Source organism: Pleurodeles waltl, chromosome 2_1 (assembly GCF_031143425.1).
Source record: "Pleurodeles waltl isolate 20211129_DDA chromosome 2_1, aPleWal1.hap1.20221129, whole genome shotgun sequence".
Taxonomy (NCBI): Eukaryota; Metazoa; Chordata; class Amphibia; order Caudata; family Salamandridae; genus Pleurodeles; species Pleurodeles waltl.
In genome coordinates, this window is record NC_090438.1 from 211,657,950 (window position 1) to 211,682,293 (window position 24,344).

General features: G+C 41.9%; 1 protein-coding gene across 3 annotated transcripts in view; it reads right to left on the minus strand.

Moving 5' to 3' along the window:
* Positions 1-4,672: 4,672 nt before the first annotated feature.
* The window catches only part of AFF2 (ALF transcription elongation factor 2), a 928,871-nt gene continuing 909,199 nt past the window's right edge, over positions 4,673-24,344 (minus strand). For all 3 annotated transcript variants that reach the window (XM_069212416.1, XM_069212415.1, XM_069212418.1), the window contains exons 20-21: positions 10,581-10,792; positions 4,673-8,130 (exon numbers count right to left, since the gene is read on the minus strand). In XM_069212416.1, the coding sequence (XP_069068517.1) occupies positions 8,009-8,130; positions 10,581-10,792 (334 nt within the window). In that variant the 3' untranslated portion in view covers positions 4,673-8,008. The remainder of the gene's footprint in view (positions 8,131-10,580; positions 10,793-24,344) is intronic.

Here is a 24,344-nt window from a genome sequence, read left to right on the forward strand (position 1 = left end):
CTTTCCAACAGCAGTAAACAGCTGGTAAACTGAAATTGATTCCTTTGAGAAACGCAATTAATTTCTCCACGTATTGAGTTAAATTGTATTTGTGAGTCTTTGCAATGTTTTCCAACAGATAGGATGACCAATGTAAAATGTGGTTAGTAACTTTGAACTATGTGAATTACTAGAAATTATTTATTGAGGTAATGATGCTGGATGAACTTTTAGCATTGCATTGCACTTTGCCATGTTACCTCACATATATATATCATGTAAAGCATAATACTATTAGCATCTAACAATGTTCACAAATAAGACACAGAAACATCTAGAACAACAAGCATTTTAATACAAATTGTATTTAATGTTTTCTTTTTTTAAATAATTCATTGCACTGGTGGTATGATTAATCCCTCTTTGAGAGAAATAAACATACCAGCTCTGCCATTATTATTCTTACAGATACATTGTATTTAAAAACAACAGAGCTACATTTAAAATGTTTGTACACAAAGTATTACTATTTTGTTTTTAAAAAAAAGAAATGTAAACAAAATGAGAAAATGTGCAACACATTTGAAATACAAAACAGGTGAGATACCTTTTTTTTACAAATTTAAGCAAAATGAATCAAAGTTTTTTAGCTATACAATGTTTTATCAATTTTGGACATCATTACAGTTACCCAGGTTTGTACAAAACATCTTAACTTACGAAAACTTTGCGAGTATAACATGCGTGTTAGCACAAGGACACCTTGTGAAACTTTAATGACTATCTGAACTTGGGTTTTGCTAATTAAGAGTAGATGTAACACATTGTATGTATAAACGATTGCAAAACATAAAAAGAAAAAATACAGAAACAAGGAATCCATGATGACAACTAGGCTGAACTTCAAAAAGAGCATTTCTTTTATTTTGCTACCTGGAAAATCCTACAAAATAAAGGGCAATGGTTTGTAAGGTTTTGCTGTTCAGCTTGTACACAATAATAGTATTAGGTTTTGACTAGTAGAAAGTGCAAACTGTGTTTCATGTGTTTCTTAGCAAACTGACTCTGTGTGGTTAACAAAGTTGGTTGTTTGATTCCATGCTATGAAACCATCATAACATGAGTGACAGCACATAGTGACATATTATTTCACAAACACAAATTTATCCTAATACTAACGCACCTGACAGACCACTGCTTTTGTGTCAATAGTCCTACAATTAGTAATTGTACCTCTTACAGGAGTAGTCCTATTAAGCCTCAAAAGATATTTTTGCAAAATCTACTATTTGGGCTCTGTATGCCTGCAGGTGGAAGTAGGATTTCATTAAATTTGTAGTTAAATATAATACTTAATAAATATCCAAATAAGAGTACCCAATGAACACTTTGGGGGTCTGAACAAGGGAGGAATGCTGTGTATGCATGAAATAGTGGAAACAATAAAAAAAAACACACAAATTAACTTAGCAAATAAGGACATTTCAATGCAATATTTGTAACAGTTTAAAAGACTTCATAGCTGCAATCTGAAATGTTTTAATAGAGCCTGTAACTGGGAATCAACTGCAGATAAACACATTTGAGTTTGGGAAAAAGAAAACAAAGCCACATTTTTTTAAAGATAACTAATTTGTTTGTAATTTATATGTCCTTGTTTGCTACATGTTAGTGGACTTGACACATCACATCTTAGATATTTCAAACTTTAAGCAAAACTGAAAGGACAATTTGGCATGTAAATGTAAATGGAAAATACCTGTATCAATGACAACTCTGGTAGTAAATGTGTTGGCCTGGCCCTGGTAATTATATTACTTTTCAGGGAGTGAAGTTGCTTATAATCAGCTTTGTAGACAAATGTTAATTGGCACCATGTCTTCTATGCCCTAACTGGCAATGAAGCTTTGAACTGTTTTTTACATGTATCTGGGGATACACCTAATGTATTTTTAAACAAAGTATTTTAACAGGTGTTAACCTCAAATCAATTCATTACATCCTAAAAGCTGATACAAAATATATCAGCACAGCACACTTCTTTCTCAAAAATATGCCCATGGAAAATAATGAAACAAATTACAACTGCAAATATTCAAATTAAAATAATTATTTAAATGAGCTGCAGTGCTTTGCTTTCTTTTATTCAATTTTGATGCCATGTACAAGTGCCTATGGCTGTATATAGCAATGTATTTTGGTGTTAAATCAATATTTGAGATACAAGATGATCTAATGTTTTCATGATATGTATCATAAATGTGTCTTAAAATGAGTTTAGAACATATACTATGATGCATATAAGATGCTAGAAGTACTATACAAGTAATTGATAGTAAAGACAAATATTCAGTTTGTTAATTGTATATATGTATGAATTTTTTGATCTGGAAAGAATGAGGACACTGACACATTGCAGCTCAAGGTATATTTACCAGGTCTTCGGATATTAGATTTTTGACAATGGACATCCTGTTGGGATAGAGAGACTTGGCAACAGAAAAGATGTATACTTACTGATAGATAGCACACATTTCACTAATTATTCACCTGCTCAGCATTGTTTGTGGTGAATGTGATTTGCAAAAAGCAAAAAAAAAAGTAAGCCACTCTGCCTTACAATTTTAATAGAGCATCCGGTTTAATTGTGAAAGTGTATCTTCTCATCCATTGAAATAGTATGGGAATATGAATTAATTAACACATTTGGAAACTCTAAAACTTTCTATCAAAATGAAAGTTGGTATACAAAATTCATTTACTGAACAGGTTAGAAAGGTAAATGTATTTTACATCTTCATGTGCATAATAAGAAACCCATTCACTTATCTACCAAGATTAATAACCTTTCTGAGACAAATCCAATTACCATCAATAATAGATGTTATATATATGTAGAGATATGTAATAAATATTTAGTCATATATCTTTTTTACTTTTGGCTTCTCCAAATTTCTGTGAAACTGTCTGTTCAAATGGCTTATTCCCGCACATAGCCTTCATCAGAATTACATATTATATTGAACTAGCATCAGTGTTGTGCACTGGCTGACATAGCACACTTGGGATGTACCCAGGTCAACCAAGTTCTGCAGAATATCAACATTAAAGTGTGGTTTGAGGGATTTAGTTGTAGATGCACATAGTGATGTTGCTCAAATATTGTATAAATGTATATGAGCAGCTAGAAATATGTAATAAAGGCAAAATGAAAGACAGATCAAAACAATGTCTGCATTTCTATTTTCTTAACATGAAAAATGGTCAGCAGAACCTCAAGGATTTCCTTATACTCGGTTGTTGTCAGTTACAATGCACTTATTGCTGATTGCCGAACAATTGTGTGTTACTAATCGTGCATTCAACTGGAAAGGGACAGACTATTAAATGGTCTTGAATGAGCTAAGCTTCTTGTTGCCTGTGGAGTAATTCAAGTAGACACTTGAACCTCAAATGTGTAAATATAATAATGTGCACTGAATGTGCTCAAATGAATTCCTGATTTTGATTTTAAATTGTATATCATTTCTCCCTTTTTATATCTATCTGCAAAAATACATTTATACATTTCTTAATTTGTACTTTTAATCTATGCAAATGTTCTTTATTCTAAACAATGCAATGAAATAATGAAAGAGAACTACAGAGTGTAAATATACATTACATTTTTCTCTTTCATGTGAAATGCTTAATTATAGAACTTTGTGTATTCAGATCAGTACTGGAATTAATGACCACTAGTAAGCATTTTAGTAGCCTCATCAGATGGTGACTATTCAATATTCTTCTTAGGTATTATATATTTTTCAAACATTCAATAACTAAGTGGAAATTCTCTGTTTGCTGCCTTGTCAAATAGTTCCAAATGTGTTGTAGAGTCCTGTATTGTCCTGTTACATAGAACACATTAACAATTTCTGGACATCTATATGAGATCCTTCTATGCACCATCATTTAGTAGTGGTCTCTAATTTGTATGGTTACTAAACATTTTATTTGTCCATTAGAGGCCACCGGACAAACCAGTGTTGCTAGAGTGTTTTTTTTAAAACATTTTAGGTCTGTCCTTTGAGATAGCCTTATCTGTCTTGAAAGACTATTGCTTTTCCAAATAAATCATACAAAATACACATATTTAGAGATCCTTTTTGCCAGCGGGCTTCATTCATTGTTATGTTAAATTTCAATTGTTATTCATGTTTTGCTTCCACCCATCACAGCAGACATCATGGTCAATGGGTCAGCTCATAGGCTCCCTCCAATTAAATCCGTAAAGTCTGTGCACATTGTTCAGATCTGTTTAACCAAAGTCACTCACTCTTCAGACACATCTGGTTCAGAGTTTGTTTTATTATATTTATATTTTTGTTTTACTCTAAATATCAGCTATTTATTTTCCCTGAAGATTGTGTGCAACGTTTAGATGATGATTTATGTTATGTCTCCCTTTTAAAGTTAGCTAAATGTTTTTATTTGACAGCAATTTAGGTACTTGGTTAGGTTGTAACTATTCTTGCCTCCTTTACAACTAATTATAATAATAATAAATTGATGACTAACAAAATTGTTTTTTTCAATGTTATCACTAGAAAAATTCAGTGAATGTTTTTCAATTTCCAAATTTACATTGCAAGTATATTGCCACCATCTTTAGGTCACCGGATGTTTTCTTTATTTTTTTCCTTTTCATTTTGTGGCAACTTGTACAATAATATTTTTTTAAAGTAACAATCACACAAAATTGGGAAAGCTTGACCTACTGGCTTTGCTAATGATTGTTTAATATGGTAATCATGCTGGCAGTTACTATATCCATCAGCTCTTTTTATATTGGCAAGTGTGTGGTTAGTCAAGTTCAGAATTATATGATCACTACTGACAATTGTTAGAGTTACCTATGCTCATTAGTTAGGCAAACCGTCCTCCACTTAAAACACATATCAGCTGAAGTTACCAAGCCATATCCACTATATGTGTGCATTAATGCACAAGAGGCACATAATATAGATGATTATGGCTTTCTAGCTTGCTATGAAACAATTAAACTACATCAATGAATCTAATGTATTTGATGAAAACAGCCTTGGTGGCTTTAAATGACAATTGTGCCGGCAGATCCATTACCAAGGAATCCGTGAATAGGCTACCAAAAATACACAGGCTTGGAGGTAATTCTGCAAGTTGTTTTGTTTGTATTTGGCTCATTATATTTGTTTATGTACCTAAAGTAGTAAAAAAATATGCAGGTGAAAAGTTGTCTTTCAGTACTCACATACAACACATCAAAGTTTGGAGATATTTATAGAGTAATTGAGAAGTATGAGTTGCTGACATAGATACATAAGGCATAAACCATACACAAAACACTTGCACACACACTTCTGTTGCTCTCCAGTTCTAAGTTACAAAGCCTATGTTATCAGGAATGCAAAAACTCATAATATCTGGATAATTTATCTAAAAAGTAGCATTATATTTCTGCTCTCAAGGTAAAATACCAGCCAAGGAGCTGGCAACTTCCCAACTATATTAAATATTTTTCAGTCTTCCTCTGCCATTGCTTTTTCTGCAACATCAAAAGAAGTAGTTTGCATAAAGTAGCAAAAACAATAGTGATTTAAATTAAAAATTATTTGTTGAAGATCGTCAAATCCTTTGATAATGCTAGACTATGTTTCAAAATGAACATGTTGTTTGTTTAAAAAACATACAAATTAACTTTGACATTTATTCATACTTACAAATTGTGTGAAAACACATATTCATTACGTTTGTTCTCACCTAACTGATTATAACCAATTTCATGGCATTATTAACTTATATAGCTTTGATCTTTCAATGATCCTACACTTGATTCAAATGCAGAAGAATGTACCTGAGATGCACATGGTAAAATCAAAATTAGAGTCAGGCAACACTTTAATAATGTATGAATTCTACATGATAAAATAAATATTTGATGCAACCTATGGCTGGGAATAAATAGGCAATAAAACATTATGCAAGGCCAAATATATTCTCCTCTTCCACCATTTTTTCTTAGTTAATTATTCAATACAATATCAATAAATACATGACAGAACAGCTGCCTAATCCTTCCTCAATTAAAAATATAGCCTCTTTCTGCTTTCATCACGTGTATATGTTCATCTAATCATTTTTAGCTGGGTTAGAATGGACTTCAGAGCTCCTTATCCAGGACATAAATCAATAATTCAACTACAGAACTAATCCTCTCCATGAAACTGATAATACCCACATTATTTCATGCCGTGTTTCTACATGGGTATCATAAAGCAGTCTCCATATAGGAACTGGATGTGCAATAATACTTTTAGTTTTATATACAATGACACATATATAGAATACAAAATAGTACAATGACATTTCTTTTCTTAGAATTGCCGTCAAGTTCAGGTGACTAACAATTGCCATGTATTTCATGATGTGTCCATCTAAAGCACACTCAATGAAAAAAACTCAAAAGCTACAAGGACCAAAGGAGATGAAAATGAATATAAGAAGCAATGAATTACACTATTCTCATGTTATATTTTGTAGCTACATGGATGGCACTGCTGAGGGAAAAATCTAACAGGCGCATTCATAGAGGGTGCAACTTGAAAACTTCATATTTAATATCTGAATATGATTTCATTTGGAGATGGATTTGGCTGGTAAAAAATCTAGTTATATGTAAAAATCTATATCCAGTTTAGTAGTATGGCTATGACTGGGGAGGATCTCTGCAATTTAGGAAAAATGAGGATGGCCATCCCACATAGACATTGATTTAGGGGATGCATTTGATTTGCATAGATTTCCCCACAATTTCTTGTCACATTGAACCAGGTGTTCGCCAGGAAAAAGTGTAATATTCAAAGTTTTCACTAGCAAACCCCTATCAGTCTTTAATTCTACTCCTGTGGACTAGCCTTAAAGCAGACCATCCATAGATAATGCTATGGTAGATAAGAAATTGTACATTTTAATATTCACATAAAACATTATCATTATCAAACATTCATTCCACAGTATTCTTTGAAAAAATGGGGGGGTTGGTAACCTCTCTCATGCATGTTGCACCACCTACGCCTTCTTGAAGAAGCTAAACATTTGGAAGTGGCCATGAGAATACTGATGATCCCACAACTGCCTCACAACAATAACATTGGAATATCTACATAACTACCAAATTCTCCATTTGTGAACAGAAAAGTCCATGGAATCTGATTCACTGAATCAATATCTTTCTGATTTCAGGCATATGTGCTACTTTATAATCATGTAAATATGATTGCCATGTACAGAAGGTTATTAAATTGGCTTGTATATTTGTACTTCCCACCAATGAATCTCAAAATATTTGTTTATTTTTAATATAAAGCAACCATGTTGAGGTGGATGTTTTACAACATGGTAACTTCCAGGCCAATGTAAGTTAGTTATCAAGAAGTTAAACAATGTGGCAATTCAGATTATACTGAAACAACAGAATCAATAATATGTGTTCGGAAATTTTAGTAGCGATATCAGAACCTATGGAACATTAGCATTGATGACTAACTGCTGCTGTATTATGCACTACTCAATGTTCAATTTACTGTAGCTCTGCATTTGAAGTTAAAGAATGCTTGTACTATTAAACAAATACCACATCCACAAAATGAAAGTTAACAACTTCATATAAATATAATGCTGATTCAAAGCTGCATATTGTTATGTCCAAACTCAAGGCAATGTATATGTAATCAATTCAGGAAATCTGTGATTTCCTACACCACAGAATAATGGTGAGATCCAAAAGAAGCAATGCAATAAAAACAGTAGCAAATGGCTAACCAATGCAATATATTTACAACGCTTTTGAGCTCTTTATGGGAATGTTGATTTTAAATGGATAGGCTATCAAAAGAGGCATAAAAAATCTCTAAAAAAAAGTTGCAGACATGAATGGTATTCCACCAGTAAGAGTCTCTTTGCTGGTAGAGGTAGAACAGTGACCATGATAAGGGCAGGATAGAAGTAGCTATAATAAGTGAGCTTCAAGGCGGAGCCAGTGGAGTCCTTGTTTTGTGAAACGGACCAGATCAGTCATGCTGGTGTGTTGTGTTAATGGTCCCATCATCTTATTCAGATCTTGAAAAAAATCTGTTATATGGTAAATAGAAATTTAAAAAGTGCATTTAGTAAATCATATGTTTGCAGGAAATCATACAAGAACATTCAATACATTCTCAGACGACATAAGGGGCACATCAAGTATCTGCTGCACATGTATGCTGAGTGCTTTCTATTTGTATAGTGATTACAACACAATCACCTAGTAAAGGTTAGATTTTAACAAAACTGAAGGACTGTGACATTAAGCAATTTTTAACCTAATACAAAATACACTGAGACACTGATGTATATGTGTAAAAAGGGTTGAATGATAGACTAATTCAGTTTCACAGAACGAGTACCTACAAAATTCCAGAAAAAGGTGACACAACTGTACCTGACCTGTTTCACCTATAGGGGATAAAAAAGTAACCCTTTGATGCAACAGCAGTGCAGAGTCATATGTAATTCATTTGGCCTGATGCTGGCACCTTCTACTGTAGTAGTGCACAAACAGGCTGCTAGCATTACTCACAGACCTTTGCACCATACTGCAAAGATGTATGCATGATGCCTTAGTTATTGTACTGGAAGTACGTCTATCAAGTATAAAATCCTATAAGTATGTACATTGAAACATATTTCACTCATTGTATGAACAGTTTGGATAAATAAATATATTCCCCCAACTTTGTTATTTCTGTTAGGTTTAAAGCAAATCCCAATCTGCCAATTTTAGTAGATAGGGCGGTGCATCAAAACAACATGTGCTTGTACTGGTAGTCCCAATACTACCCACGTAATAATCCCTTTATGCAAAGTGGCACAAAGTAAGAGAAAGGGCAATTTGTGACCAAACAATGACTACTTTTCCAGTGCAAAACATGAAAAGTAAATGCCCTTTCAAGACATTCCACCAATTTGGAGTCAGGCAAAGTTTTGAAATATGTGCCTTTGTGTATCATGAGTTTGTTACCAATATTCACCAGAGAGAACCTGGAAAGTAGAAATGGTTTAGCTCTACATTTTCTAATCAATTTAGTTGGTAGAAAGTAAAGACTCACAATTATATTCAAGAGTGGACTCCATATTGAGGATGTACATTTGTTGGCTAACCTGCCAGAGCGATATGCAATCACACACATTTCAGAAATGTTCATAGACTTACTGAAACAAAAACCTCTATTCTACTTAATTTTAAACACACTCATCACTGTACTGTGAAAGACACGTTTAGATTGGGCATCCTAATTTCATACCAGCTCTTGAATTGCTTCATAAGATTGCCACAGGAATCACCCCTATCTTTTCTAAATGACCCAAGCTTCTTGGTCAAAATTCTTGGTACTTACCCTTCCAAACCCTTACTTGAGTCAGAGATTAATGCAAGGATGACAACAGCTTTTGAAGCCATTGACAAGAGAAACAGAAAGTACGTTGTGTATGTATTTTATTATCGTGAAAGAGTTCAGTTTCGTGAAATTGAAATCATTGCACAGAGGAATTCAGAAACAGACAACAGTGAGAAAAGAGATGCACTGACCATTCCAAAATGTGCTGCTTGTAACACTTATGAGTGAATAATTTATATTAGTGAGAATACATCATTCTTGCAGACGTACACATTGTATTTATATATGCATTGTATTATATATGCTCATTAAAGGGGTGTATGGTGATGATGTAATGTTGTAGACAGCTAGTGAGTATTTACATCATTCAATTACACTGTTATATACAAAATTATATTTTATGTTTTCAAGTGACAATGAGATTGTGATTTCCCAGCAACCCACTACTGGTGCTAGCAGTGCTTAGTTTGAGCCAGTGGTTTCCAGTCCTTGCCACTTAAATGTCAACACCGACACTTATGGAAGTCTGCAATTTGGTGGCACTGTCTGTCTAATTTAGAAATGAGAACAACTACAATTGTTTATTGATTCACTATACATTAAAAAGGCCTAGAGCCTACTGACCAAGCTATTCTGACAGTTCTGGGTGCCTGGAATAGCATGTGTAGGAGTCTGAAGGGTAGTAGTTGTGTTGGTGCTGTTATTGGCAGTGCTGGCAGGGGCAATGGGTGGTGAAAGGTGCACTGGCCTCCTAACAAGGGCCCGGTCCTTTTTTTTTTTTTTTTTTTTTTTTTTTTTACAAATTAAGCAGTAGCTGGGATTCGAACAGTCACCAGCTTCCAAAGTGGACAACTTAATAACTTGAACACTATCTTTGCAGAACTAAGTGTTGCATCTTATAGTCCACACAATCATCTGTTCTCTTCCTTACATGTTATTAGGCTTTTGTTTAACCATAAGAGCCTGCCCGACTCACCTATACAGTTATGTTTTTTTTGTTTCTCATACTATTTTGTTTAGATGATAAAACTCTATGCTGCGTATGACATTCTGAACATGTTACCTGCACAGTACATTTTGAGGGAATGGAACACTTTAATAATGTATAGAGAACATTTTAAAATACATATTAGCATACATATTTACCTTTGTTCACCTTGGCCAGTTTTTCTGCCAAATCCCAGTGTTCATAACTGCGCAACACATTGTTGGTGATGTTAACATGACTGGCTGCCATGTGATGAATACGCTGTGGGATTGCAATTGTGCCAGTGGCAGTGCCTGCAGCACTACTGCCGCTTCCAGCAGATGTGACTGGCGAGGGACTGACAGCCATAGGGGATGGGGTTTCTGTACTCCTAAAATGTTAAAAGACTTCCAATGAGCACACATGTAGCAATGAACACCCCTCTTTATATAATGTTCCTGTATTCATTGATTATTAAATTTTTCATTTTTGAAAACCTTATCTTGTCATTAAATAATACAAGTTCTATTTATACTAGTACTCGTGAGCTTATTTATTCTATTTTCATATATAAAAACAACTAAAGACAGAAGAAAAATAATATTCTATTAATAGCTATGTTGGAAATGTGTTTTTTAATGGCCTGTAGTTTTTTAAAGGAATCAGCCATTTGACATGTTCATTTACAGAGCTGTAGATAAGTAAAATGCAAGACATTTTTCGCTTCTAGAGTGAGTTTCATTACTCAAAGAGATTTCTTTATATTTGAATTTAAACATAAAGGCCCACATTTTGAGTTTGGCAGATGGGAAAGCCCATCCGCCAAACTCCCAACTGGGTGGCCAGTGCCTAAGCAGTGTTAATAAAGGTTTCCTGCTAGGCCAGCGAGTGGAAATCTAAGTTTCCACCTGCTGGCCTAGCAGAAAACCGGCTACAGCATTGTCTCTGACTCGTAATCGAGCTGGTGGCAGTGCTGTAGACTGCAGGGTGAACCAGCACCCTTGTGATGTTCACTGTCAGCAAAGCAGACAGTAAACACTGAGATGGTACTGGCAGGCGGGCCCCTGAACTGCCCATGGCAAGCGCATGGGCAGTGCAAGGGGCCCCCTCTGCACCCATTCTCTGTCGTAATCCCTAGGGCAGAGCTGCTTGCAGCGCTGCGTTGGTGGATTAGGACTGCCACTGACCTCCAGACCACAGGTATCTGTGATCCTGGTGGAGCTGGCAATTCCCTGGCGGCCCGACCGCCAGGGTTGTAATGTGGCAGCCAGACTGCTGCATTGGCTGTGGTCCGACCGCCACCACTAGTCTGGTGGTTTAGTGACCACTGGACTCGTAATGAGGCCAATGTGTCTTTCTTGCCATTGTTTATTCATCGAGTGGGATTGGGATACTACAACTTGTCTCTGTTACTGAGATAAATCCACTCTTTTTTTAGTATAGATGCTTCCCAATGTCTTTGGTGCTTAGATAACTGCGTACTCATGGATAAGAATACTCTACCTTGTCCCCTCAATTGAAGTAACAGCAGAATCTTTTAGCCATGGAATTTTAATTGGTCTCTGCCACTAAGACAAATGCACTCTTGTGAGTTTAGCTAAAGTAGCTTGTCTGAAACAATTGGTCTCTTTTGTAAGTGTGGGCATCGTACCTTGCCTCTCTCGTTAGGATACTTGTACTGTCTTGTGAGAATTGGCACTCTACCTTATCTCTCCCAATAAAACAACTGCAATCTTTTGTGTGTATGGATATTCAAACTTATCCCTAGGCCACTACAACACTTGTGAATATGAAAACTCTAGTTTGCTTTTTCCATAGAAACACCTGCATTGCTGTGTGATTATGGACACTTTAGATTATAACTTTAATTGAGAAAACTCTTCTCTTTTATTTTGAGTAAGGCTACTCCAGCTTGTCTCTGCTATTGTGGCATGGCCATACTTCTTTGAGCCTTGATTCCATTTTCTTCCATTGATAAAGTTGCACTCCTTTCTGATATGAATATTTTAACTTTGTGCTGCCTTTAAAACATTTGCACTCCCCTGTGAGTATGAATACTCTAGTGTGCCTCCATCATTGAGAAAACTGCACGTTTTTAAAGGACTTCTATTATTGCTTGTCTTTTCAGTTCATTAAATGGTCAATGTGACTGAGACAAATGTTCTCATTTGTATGTACAGGTACTCTATCTTGCCCATTCCCATTCAAACAATAGTACTTTTCTGACAGTATGAATAGTTCAGTTTCATATACTATTAAGCTGTGGATCCCCTTGTGAATAAGCTTACCCTAGCTTTTCAGTTTCATTTAGACAGGTGCCATCTTCTTTCAGCATGGGTATTCTAATATGTCTCTGTCAATAAAACATCTGCACCCTCATTCAGACAACTACATAGTTCTCTGAGTATGGATACTTTAACGTGTCACTTTCATTGAAAAAACTGCCCTCTTTTTTGGGGGACTTGGAAACTCTAGCTTGTCTTAGTCAATTTAGGAAGACAATTAGTATCCTAGTGTATCTTTCCAGTTGATACAAATGTACTAAGTTGTGAATATTGCAAGAAAATAAATTATTAATTGTGGTGGCTGATAATCCACCACAAATAATAAAGTCCCTAACCTGTAAGATCCAACCCATGTTAGCTATGGAACAAAGGAGATGGGCTTAACTTAAAGAAAATGTGTACAGCATTGAGGAGTGCTAAGCAATAAAAAAATCAAAGATACAATACAATAAAATCCCAGTTAACATTGAGGAAGGCAAGGCTCATTTAAAACCGCACAATGGGGAAAAGAAAAATGGCCCCACTGCGGGTATGACAGTGTCAATCCACCCTCTCAATCAATGATTTTCAATGATTTATCCACTGTCATAAGTGTTAAAACAATGGAATTAGAACAGGTTGTAGAGAGAATTGATGTGGTGCAGAAATTGACCCCAAAACTTTCTTTAGAGCCAATTGGGACTACTGTAAAGGGTCAGAGTCAAACCAATAACATTTCCCTGACAATTTGCATTACATCTTACAGCTGGCCAATAGCCTCTCACCATCAAACATAAGGCAACCTGAGGCTCATTCAAAGGGCTAAACAGAAGAACACATAACCGGAGAGGCTTCCCTGCCAACAAGTTCTCCTCCATTGAAAAAGAGAAGGGAGACAAAGAGTAAAATAAAACCATCTGTCAGGCAAAAGAGAAATAAGATTAGTCAGAAGGCCCTAAACAAAATCTAAAAAACTCTACTCCATTATGCAACCTCATAACTATGGTGGCGAGTGTTTTTCCATCACTTTCTCAACAAAATGGATGTTTTATAAAATAACTTTTGTATGAAAATGGAAGTAAAGATTACATCCCTAATTAAAGCTGAACTAGTGCTAACACTTAATAATTCTGACATGGTGTTGAAGGTAGTAGCTCCGATTGACCAGGAAGCAGAATTAACAGTGAAATCTAGGGGCTCAGCCGCAAACAATCTAGGAAACCAAATGGCGAGCAGGGCTATGGGAGGTGAAATGAAGTGGATTAGCACCCCCAGGAACCATTAAAGGCCATGGGAAAACCCCAAGAGCAAGCTTAGAACATGGGGTGCTGATCAAGCGGATGCTGCAGTAGGCGTGCATGATATGAACCTTTTAATTGTCACAGGAGTTTAAACCGTATGTGGTGATACTAGAAAATGTTTCACTGTTACTCCTGGGGAAATGTGAAGACACAGAGGAACTTAAGCACAAGACAGTGCATTGGTTCTCTTAAATAACTGGCCTCTTGGACAACCTCAACAATAAAATGTTGTATGCTCCGTGGGTTAACTGGCTGGGTTAATCTAGGAAAACTTTGATGGCAGACTAGATTTTTGTTAATTTTAACCAATTGCTGCAACATCTGAACATCTGAACTATTTAACAAGATATCGGGAGGGAAATTGTACTCAGCCCCTGGGCTTGTTTTAAAAACGATCATCTATTCAGCATCAAATATACCTGTATCAAACCGGTTTGATCCATTAAGTGACTTAGGGCCTGATTATGAGTACAGAGGTCCATAGGACTGCTGTACCTGCCTCCAACCACCAGATTACAATGTTGGCAGTTGAACTATCACAACACGGGCACCAGGATCAGAGATCCTGACAGGTTGGCAGCGGTGAAAGTTGTGGTTAGCAATGGCGGTGCTGACTTTGGCACTGCCATGCTGATCAAGACTTTCCTCGCAGCCAGTCTTTTCATGGTGGGTTCAAGGGCAGAGCTGGGGCAATGGGGAGGGCCCTGAACTGCCCATGACCATGTTAAAGGCAGTACAGGGCCCCCCCTGTCAGCACATTTGGAATGCGCACCGTCTGCCAAGGTAGGCAGTGCACATTCTGAGTGTGCTGTGTGCAGGAGCATTGGATCCAGCTCTCTCAGAGAGACGAGGCCAAAGCCATTGCACTGTTTCCACTGGTCAGCTCAGCGGAAACATTGTAATATGGCGGTGGGGAGTCTGCCAGCTTGGTAGCCACCTCCCCACTGCTGTATTGGAGTTCTGGAGGTCTGACCACCAAACTCCTAATTAGACCCTTAGCCATAATTGATTGACTCTCCTTGGATACTGAACCCAAATACCTGGGCAGTGAGAAGGAGGAGTTTTCTGATATCTCCTCACCAACTCAGTATCAGCAAACATTGGAAGCTCTCTTCCCTTTACTGCCTGGCATAGATGCAGCAATCAAGGAGTGCCAAAAAGGGCTGACTGGTTTCATGAAACATTACGGGGACGAGATCAAAAATAAAACAAATCTGGACTGGATGAGTTTTGTGACCTCTTTTAACATTATATGTGTCCAGGAAACGTGGATGACTGAGCCTTTTTTTATAGATGGTTATAATGCCCTTTTCCAACCGCTGTGGCTAGGATTGCGAAGGGTGACTTGGCAACCTTCATCTCCGTTGAGTTTCCCTCTGCACAATTATCCAGAAATGGTCCGCACCGTATTTTCTAGTGTAGCTTGTGCCATGGAGCCCAATATTTTGTTATTAAACTTTTAAAACAATGTTTTTAATCACCGTGTGTGTGATATAAATGAAGTACTGGCTGACTTTCTGGAAAAATGGTATTTGCATTTGAATAGAGAGACTGTGCTAATGTGGGTAGGGAATTTTAATACTTCATTATGTCAGGCGGAATTTAGACATTTATGTGGCTTCATAAAAGATGGTGTTAATAGGACTCATTATAAACACTCAAGAATAGGGGTGCCCTGAGCACCTTAATATATTATTGGACCAACAGTCCCTCAACCAAAACATGTAAACTGCAATTGCAATGTAAATGAAGATCAGGATGAACCTTCAGTGTGTCCAGTAGACTATATATATATATGTACATATACTGTATATATATATATGGATAGATAGATAGATAGATAGATAGATAGATAGATAGATAGATTTTATGCTTTGTTTGAGGGATTGTGATTCTAATAATATGTTATGTTCTCCTGGTCCCTCTATACAAATGGGATTCCCTTGTTTCATACAACAAAAAAACCTTAATAGCAAAATTTGACTTAGGACCTGATTGCGATCTTGGCAGCGTTACCCTCAAGTAGCATCAGCAGCAGACCCAAAAAGACTGGCATGTCAACGGTGTTCCTCTTGCCATATTTAGAAGTTACAGATCTGCAAGCGGTGGACTGGAGATGGATTGCTGATGGAGGGAGATGGCAGTGGTACCCAATGGACTTCGTACAATAGCACCAGTTATGGAATAGAGGTAACACACAGACAAAGTCCAGTGGAAAACAGAAGTGGAATCAGGAAAAATTACCCCAATCCGCCAACTCATAAGTGGAGGTCAGACAGCCACTTTTTTCTTGGTAGTAAAGCACATCCAAATCTGTATGGTGGTAAGGAAGTCTTGGTTCCCACCAGCATCCACTTTTCCCACTTCCGCTGTTGATGTCTCTTGGCAGAGATGGCAGTTCGAATGAGGGCTTTCGACTTTGGGACCACCAACATCTAACTAGGGTGGGTGGACAGTCACAATGGCGGGAGGGTTTTCAGCAAAAAGTTGACTGCGGGACCATTACCACCAACATCTAAATCAGAAACTTAGGCCCTCATTATGGCATTGGCGGTAAGTCCAGCTTACCGCCATGCCGACCGCCGCCAACATACTGGCGCCGCAGCAGATTACCGATACCCATATTATGACACACACATACCAATCCATTACTATACAGACACACACACAAGTCCGCCAGCCCAAATGTCAGTGATAAATTGGCGGTACCAAAACCCACACTGTTATGCCAACAGAACTATGCCCACAGCATTATGACCCACGAATCACTGCGGACATTCAACCATTGGCGGTACATACCGCCGCACTCAAAAATACACACAACCTAACAAAACAACACCACATTGGACAATTCAAATTACACACACCTGACACACATACACACACCACACACACACACCCACACCACTATAAAACACCCACCCACAATACCCACAACCCCTTACGATGAAAAAATATTGCCAACTGAGAGAGACAGACCAAGAGCTCCCACAGAACCAGAGCCACAAAACACCATCACCCATACACCATCCACGCACCTTACAGCACACACCACAACACATCACCCCACACACCCTCACACACATGACACACACTACATCCATGGCACCACAAAGACACCCCAGGTTCTCAGAGGAGGAGCTAAGGGTCAAGGTGGAGGAAATCATCCGGGTAGAGACACAACTATTCAGATAACAGGTGCAGCAGACATCCATTGCAAGGAAGATGGAGCTATGGCGGAGGATCATGGACAGTGTCAACTCTGTGGGACAGCACCCAAGAACAAGGGATGACATCAGGAAGAGGTTGAACGACCTACGGGGAAAGGTGCGTTCCATGGCAGCAAAACACCATGTAGCTGTACAGAGGACTGGCAGTGGACCTCGACCTCCTCTCCCACAACTAACAACATGGGAGGAGCAAATATTGGCAATCATGCATCCTGAGGGCCTGGCAGGAGTAGCAGGAGGACTGGACTCTGGTAAGTCAACTCTATTACTATTACCCCCCTACCTGAATGCTATCACATACCCCCACTGTTTCCCTCACCCCCATCACCGCACCACCTCACATACACCCCACCATCACAACCCACTCATCCCACTGCCATGTAACACCAATGGACAGACCCCCATCACAGACCTGCATGGACACACACCACTAAAGCATGCACACTAGAGACAATCACCTAGCCCACTAAATCACTACTCACACAAGGCTAAGCTGCCAGGGCAATAACAACCATAGAGGGCAACACACCCATGCCCAAGATGGCACACACAGAAACAATAACACTGCATTTACATCCCCACAATTCCCCCATCAAACATCACCGGAGAGGAGGTGTCAGCAAAATCCAGTCCCCTCCAAGAAGAGGCACACAGCGATGACAGCAGCTCTCGACGCCTGGATCTGGATGATCAACCTGGCCCATCAGGGACCTCCAGACAGTCCGTAACCGAGGCACAGTCCCATACCACCACAGAGCCTCCCCCCTCAAGGATCACCACAACAGCCCCCACCCAGCAGGCTCATACCACTGTCCCTAGAACACGTCGATCAGCAGTGTGTCCACCACTACAGGGACCCCAGGCCACCCCACAAACACAGTACAATCAGGGACCTTGGTTAAGTGGCAGTGGGCACACGGTTCAGGGGACTGAGGCACAGGACAATAGGGAAGCTGGGAGGACTGCTGTGTGACATTGGGAGGATAGGCCCAGGAAACCCACTCTCCAGTAGGCACCCACCAACATCCAGGGAGCATACCACCATTCCCAGGAGACAATGGGCCAGATACTGGACAAGTTGCTGGAGACCCAGTGGCTGTGGAGGGACAGAACCTAGGGATCGGGGAGGACTTGAAGGACATCCACACCACCCTGGTCACCATTGCAAGGGGGCTGGCAGACATGGCCAACACCATGAGGGAGGCAGTGGCACACCAACAGTCCCCTGACACTAGCCAAAACGATGAACAGCCTTCCACCTCCACTGCTGCTAGTGGACAGGAGGCCCCGCCACAGGAACAACAGGACACCAGCACCCCTCCCCCTGCAGAAGGAGAACAACCCTGCAACCAGTCCCTGCGATCCAGGCAAAAGCCAGAGAACATTGCCAAAACCCCCTGCCAGGAAATAGGACTCTCCTGAATGTCACCCTTGTGTCCCAGTCACCCTGTCCACCTTGAACTGCCATTGCCCCACTTCGTATGCTCCCTTGGACAATGCACCTGTGATACCAATAGACTGGACTCTACCCTTGACTTTCCTCCATCAGCAACCCGGCCCATTGCAATACCCCCTCACTTATTAGCACCTAAATAAACACCTTTGGAACAAATACAAGTATGGAGTCTGTCAATTGATTGAAATATGTATTTGATTAACAAGCTGTAAACATTGCAATTCAACTGTACAATAATGTAAACATAGGTATGTCCTGTAATTGGCAGCAGTCAACACACCAGGAGCCAGAGTGGGGCACAGATATCTGAAAATAGAGATGTCAAAGGGTACAGTAAGTGGCCATAGTAGTGGGGAAAATTAGCCTGCCATGTACAATGTCCAACACAAAACTGTCAATGGAAGGTGAAGTTACAGTGTCTTACCTGTGTGTCACTGGAAGTACTGTTGTATGATTGATGTTCTGTTGTCCTCATCCCCATCCTCTGCCTCCTCTTCCTCACTGTCCAAAGGGTCCAATGCTGCCACACACCCACCTCCAGCCACATCCTTCTGCAGAAAAGGCACCTAGCGTCACAAGGCAAGGTTATGCAACATACAGCATGCCACGATGATCTGGCACACCTTCTTGGGTGAGTAGCACATGTACCACGTGTTAGATGGAGGCTACAAAACCTGGCCTTCAGGAGGCTGAATGTCCTCTCGATTATTCTTCTTGTTCACCCATGTGCCTCATTGTAACGGTCCTCTGCCCTTGTCTTGGGATTCCTCACTTGGGTCAGTAGCCATGAGAGGTCGGGGTAACCAGAGTCACCTGCAAATATTGATGGATACCTATTAGCCAAACACTAACCCTTAGGGCCAACACCATACCCATACACCAACATATACTTGGTTGGAACCATGGGCTCACCTATTAGCCACACCCTGTGCCTCTGGAGTTGAGCCATCACATACGGGATGCTGCTGTTCCGCAGGATAAAGGCATAATGCACAGACCCAGGATACTTAGCATTGACATGGGAGATGTACTGGTCCGCCAGGCGCACTAGCTGCACATTCCAGTTCCGTATTGGCACCATGCCATTAAGACTATTCACTAGTCACATGATGAAACAACAATTTGCCCCTATTGAAAACCTCCCCCACGTCCTATTTGTCTGCTCTGCATACACTGCTCCATGCAGGAAATGGTTGACCCCGGCTTGTAGACAGCTGGGAGTGTGCAGGTCCGACTTAGCTCTTCGAATTCTTAGATCAGACACTCGACCTATGTTAGTGATTGCTGTTGCCAAATTCCTTGGGGCAAACTGGATTGTCAGAGGGAAGTTTTTACCAATATAATGGTGTTAGCAAGAATGTTAGACTTACCCCAGGAGCGCATTCAATATTTACTTTTAGTTAAATTCTTATTCCTATTTAATTTTATCATTTTATTCATATACATGTACTGTACATATTTTATACACATATTTATTTCATTCTGTGTAGTTATTTATTGTTGCTATGCTTTTCTGGCTCTTGTAGACAAAACAAAGTTCTTTGACTGACTATCTGCACATTCATGGAGTGACAGCTCTTTCTATTTCTGAACACCTGTTCATTTCTCCAGGGGGGACAAATGCAATATGTTTACCATCAATGGCCCCAATAATGTTGGGGATATGTCGCATTGCATAGAAATCAGCTTTCACTGTGGCCAAATCCTCCATCTGGGGGAAACAATGTAGCTGCGCATGTGTTTAATCAGGGCAGACAACACTCTGGTCAGCACTATTGAGAACATTAGCGGAGACATTCCTGTTGCCAAGCCCACTGTCACTTGGAAAGAACCAGTTGAGAAGAAATGGAGCACAGATAGGACTTGCACAAGAGAGGGGATCCCAGTGGGGTGACGGATAGCAGATATCAGGTCTAGCTCCAATTGGGAACACAGCTCTGTGATTGTGGCCCTGTCCAGCCTATAGATGAGGATAATGGGCCTGCCCTCCATTGTTGCCAAGTCCACCAGGGGTCTGTCCGCGGGGGGATGTCCCCATCTCCTATTCATCTGCAGCAGTTGTACTCAAGGGGCAAAAGAGTGAGCAGCTGGTCAGTATTCCACATTTCCAAACTGTATACCGTATTGCACCGTACAGTATGTTTTTGGATAGGCCCAAATGGTGACTATGGCCCTCATTACAACCTTGGCGGGCGTCCGCCAATGCGGCCGCACTCCAGCGGGTCTATTATGAGATCCTCGCTGGGCCGGCGGGCGGAAACTTGGTTTCCCCCCGCCGGCCCAGAGAGGATCTCGGCCACAACACGGGAGCCGGCTCCAAATGGAGCCGGCGGTGTTGCAGCTGTGCGACGGGTGCAATTGCACCCGTCGCGCTTTTCACTGTCTGCATAGCACCACTTCCCTTTCTGCCAGCCTTTTCATGGCGGTTCTTACCGCCATGAAAAGGCTGGCAGGAGGGGGACTCGTAATCCCCTGGGCAGCGCTGCAAGCAGCACTGCCCTGGGGGATTTAAACCGCTGGGACCAATGTGGCGGGACCACCGGTCCCAGCGGTGCGACCGCGGCGCTCATAATGCCCCTGGAAGCACCGCCAGCCTGTTGGCGGTGCTTCCTCCAAAACACCCTGGCGGTCGAAGACCACCAGGATTGTAATGACCCCCTATGTGTACTGTGACGCAGTTAGGTGCCATGGCCTGTCCTCCCTGAAATGGCGTCTGACTGTCCTATGTGGATGGACATGTGGAAATGAGGTAATGCCGCTGACGGTGTGCGCCGATGCGGGAGGCGGTCGAGTGCCGCTCTGCAACTCCTCATTTGTTGTCATTGGGCCCTATGGGTTACAATGGCCAATGGTGAAGTACGCCGGCCGTGACGGTACGCACCGCCGCGGACGTGTCCGCCATTTTCTATCTGTTCTCTCACTTGCTACCTGACATTCAACAGGAGAGGACCTACACTGCAAGTTGTGCTGTGACCTGTGTCTGGAGTCGACCATGGCTCGAGTCACTGGGGAAAGGGCCCCTGCTTTCACCGCTGTGGAATTGGAGAGACTGGTGGATGGGGTCCTACCCCAGTACCGAATGCTGTATGGGCCTCCAGACCAACAGGTGAGTACACTGTGAGCACGATGCATGGGGCATGAATGAATGTAGTGCAGTGTGTGAGGGCCTCATGTAAAGGGGGGTTGGTGGAAGGGTCCTGGGTAGCGTGCTGCATTTATGGTGGGCAATGTCTGTGGATAAGGGGATGGGAGGGCTATGGTGGGACATGAGTGTAACAGGCCGGACGGTATGGCTGATACATTTTTCTATGTTTATTTGTCTGCAGGTCAGCACCCATCCAAAAAAGGGTATATGGCATGCCATCGTCAAGGACGTGCGGACCCTGGGGGTCTACAGCAGGCGGAGCACCCACTGTTGCAAACAGTGGGAGGAGCTGAGATGCTGGGCATGGAAGACGGCGGAGGCCCAGCTGGGGATGGCCTCCCAACGATGAAGGGGTGCCTGTCGAACCCTGATCCCCCTGATATTCTGCATACTGGTGGTGGCCTATCTGGAGCTGGATGGGTGCTTGAGGGCATTACAGCAGCCACAAGGGGGTGAGTACAGTTTCCAAATCTACTACTTGCGTGTGGTGGGGTGGTCTATGGGTGGGGGATGTGGGCCTGTGGGTGCCCCTAGGCCAGGCCAGACATTGCAGGGTAGGTCCCATGTTGGGCAGGGGCTGATGAACACCACCTCCTACAAAGCTAGTAGGCATCCACTACTGGGAAGGGGTCTATGGGTGTCAGGAATGCTGCTATTGGCATTAGGTATTCCTGTCCTTGGGCTGGTGACTAGCATTGTGACTGGTAGTGCATTGCATAGTGCGTAGGCCTGTTCCCTGTATGAGGGTGCTGTGTACGCCAATGGTGTTGTTGGAGCAGCCATTGACCAAATGTATCCTCTGTCTCTTACCCCCCTTTTTATTTTGTCGCCCTGTCCTTATGTGCATTAGCATCATCTCTCGGAGGAGCAGTGGCACCGGCGATGGAGGAAGCTGCATCCTACGTGGCCCATGAGGCCAAATCCACCAACGGTGAGGGCACCAGTGAGACGGAGGGTGAGGAGTGCACCATGGCAGAGACAGGAGGGGACAGTTCTGACAGTGATACCTCCTCCGATGGAAGCTCCCTACTGGTGGCGAACATCTCTGTGCCCACCCCAACTACAAGTACAGTCGCCACCCCCTGTACCAGCACCGCCCTCCCAGCAGCCATTCAGCGAGTTTCCTGTGCCCGCTCACCCTGGAGGGTGGGCATCTCCTTCGCCCCAGGCACCTCAGGCCCTGCCCCAGTCTGCCCTGAGTGAGGAGGCTATTGACCTTCTGCGATCCATCTCTGTTGGGCAGTCAACCATAGTGAATGCCATCCAGGGGCTGGCAGGAAACTTGCAACAAACAAATGTATTCCTGGAGGGCATTCACTCTGGCATGGCAGCCCAACAGAGATCAATCCAGTCTCTGGCCTCCTCCCTGATGGCAATCATTCTCCCTGGCTCTAGCCTCCCCCCTCCAACTCTACCCAGTCCCATTCCCTTCAACCCCAACCTATCCCAAGTGCACATTCAGACCAGCATGCACCCAAGACAACACACAGGAGTGGCTCAGGCAAACACAAGCACCACACATCATCCCACAGGCAGTCACACAAACACCATCTAGATGGAGACACACCAACATCCACTGACTCCATTGTGTCCCCCACCTCCTCGTCATCCAACACCCTCTCTATAGCGTCTCCACTCACACCTGCATGCACTACATCCTCATCCAATACCCCATCAGCATCACGCCTATCACTACACACCCCTCACTGACAGTCACTACCCCCACATCCATGCACACGTCCCATGTGCTCCCCACTGTGTCTGTGTCCCCTCCTCCCAAAGTACACAAACGCAAGCACTCAGACACCCAACAGACATCCACCTCACAACAGCATATAGCCCATGCACCTGCATCCAAACACAACAGACAGACCCCTCCTACAACCACTGCCTCTTCCTCCACTCCCAAACCTTCACCCTCTTCCTGCCCCAGTGTCCCTAAGAAGCTTTTCCACTCCGCCGTTGACCTCTTTCCCCCCTCTCCCCCATCCTGCACGTCGGTCCAAGGTGGTCAGAACCCAACCGAGCACCTCAGCCACCCAGTCCACGGCCACAGTAGTGTCGGCAGCTACTGCAGGTGTGAGAGGCTCTGGGGGAACTAGCCATCAACACTGATAGTGTGCCTGCACCAGCTGCCAATGGGAAAAAGCAAGGAGGCACCACCAGCTGCCAAGGGGAAAGGCAACGAGGCACCTCCAGCTGCCAAGGGCAAGGGCAAGGAGGTACCACCAGCTGCCAAGGGCAAGGGCAACGAGGCACCACCAGCTGCCAAGGGCAAGAAGGCACACCAGCTGCCAAGGGGAAAGGCAAGGAGCCACCACCAACTGCCAAGGGCAAGAGGCCTGCAGCTGCAGACAGGAAGGACAGGAGGCCTGGTGCTGGGGCTGATTCTAAGCCTCCAACACCAACCATGGTGGTTTAGCCGTCTGAGGCTGGAGGGGAAGGGCTGGAGTCTCCCCCACCACTGGCATTCCCGACACCAGCACCGCCACCAGCACCACTGCCAGTACCACTGCCAGCAGCAGCAGCCTCAGTGGGTAGCCGTCC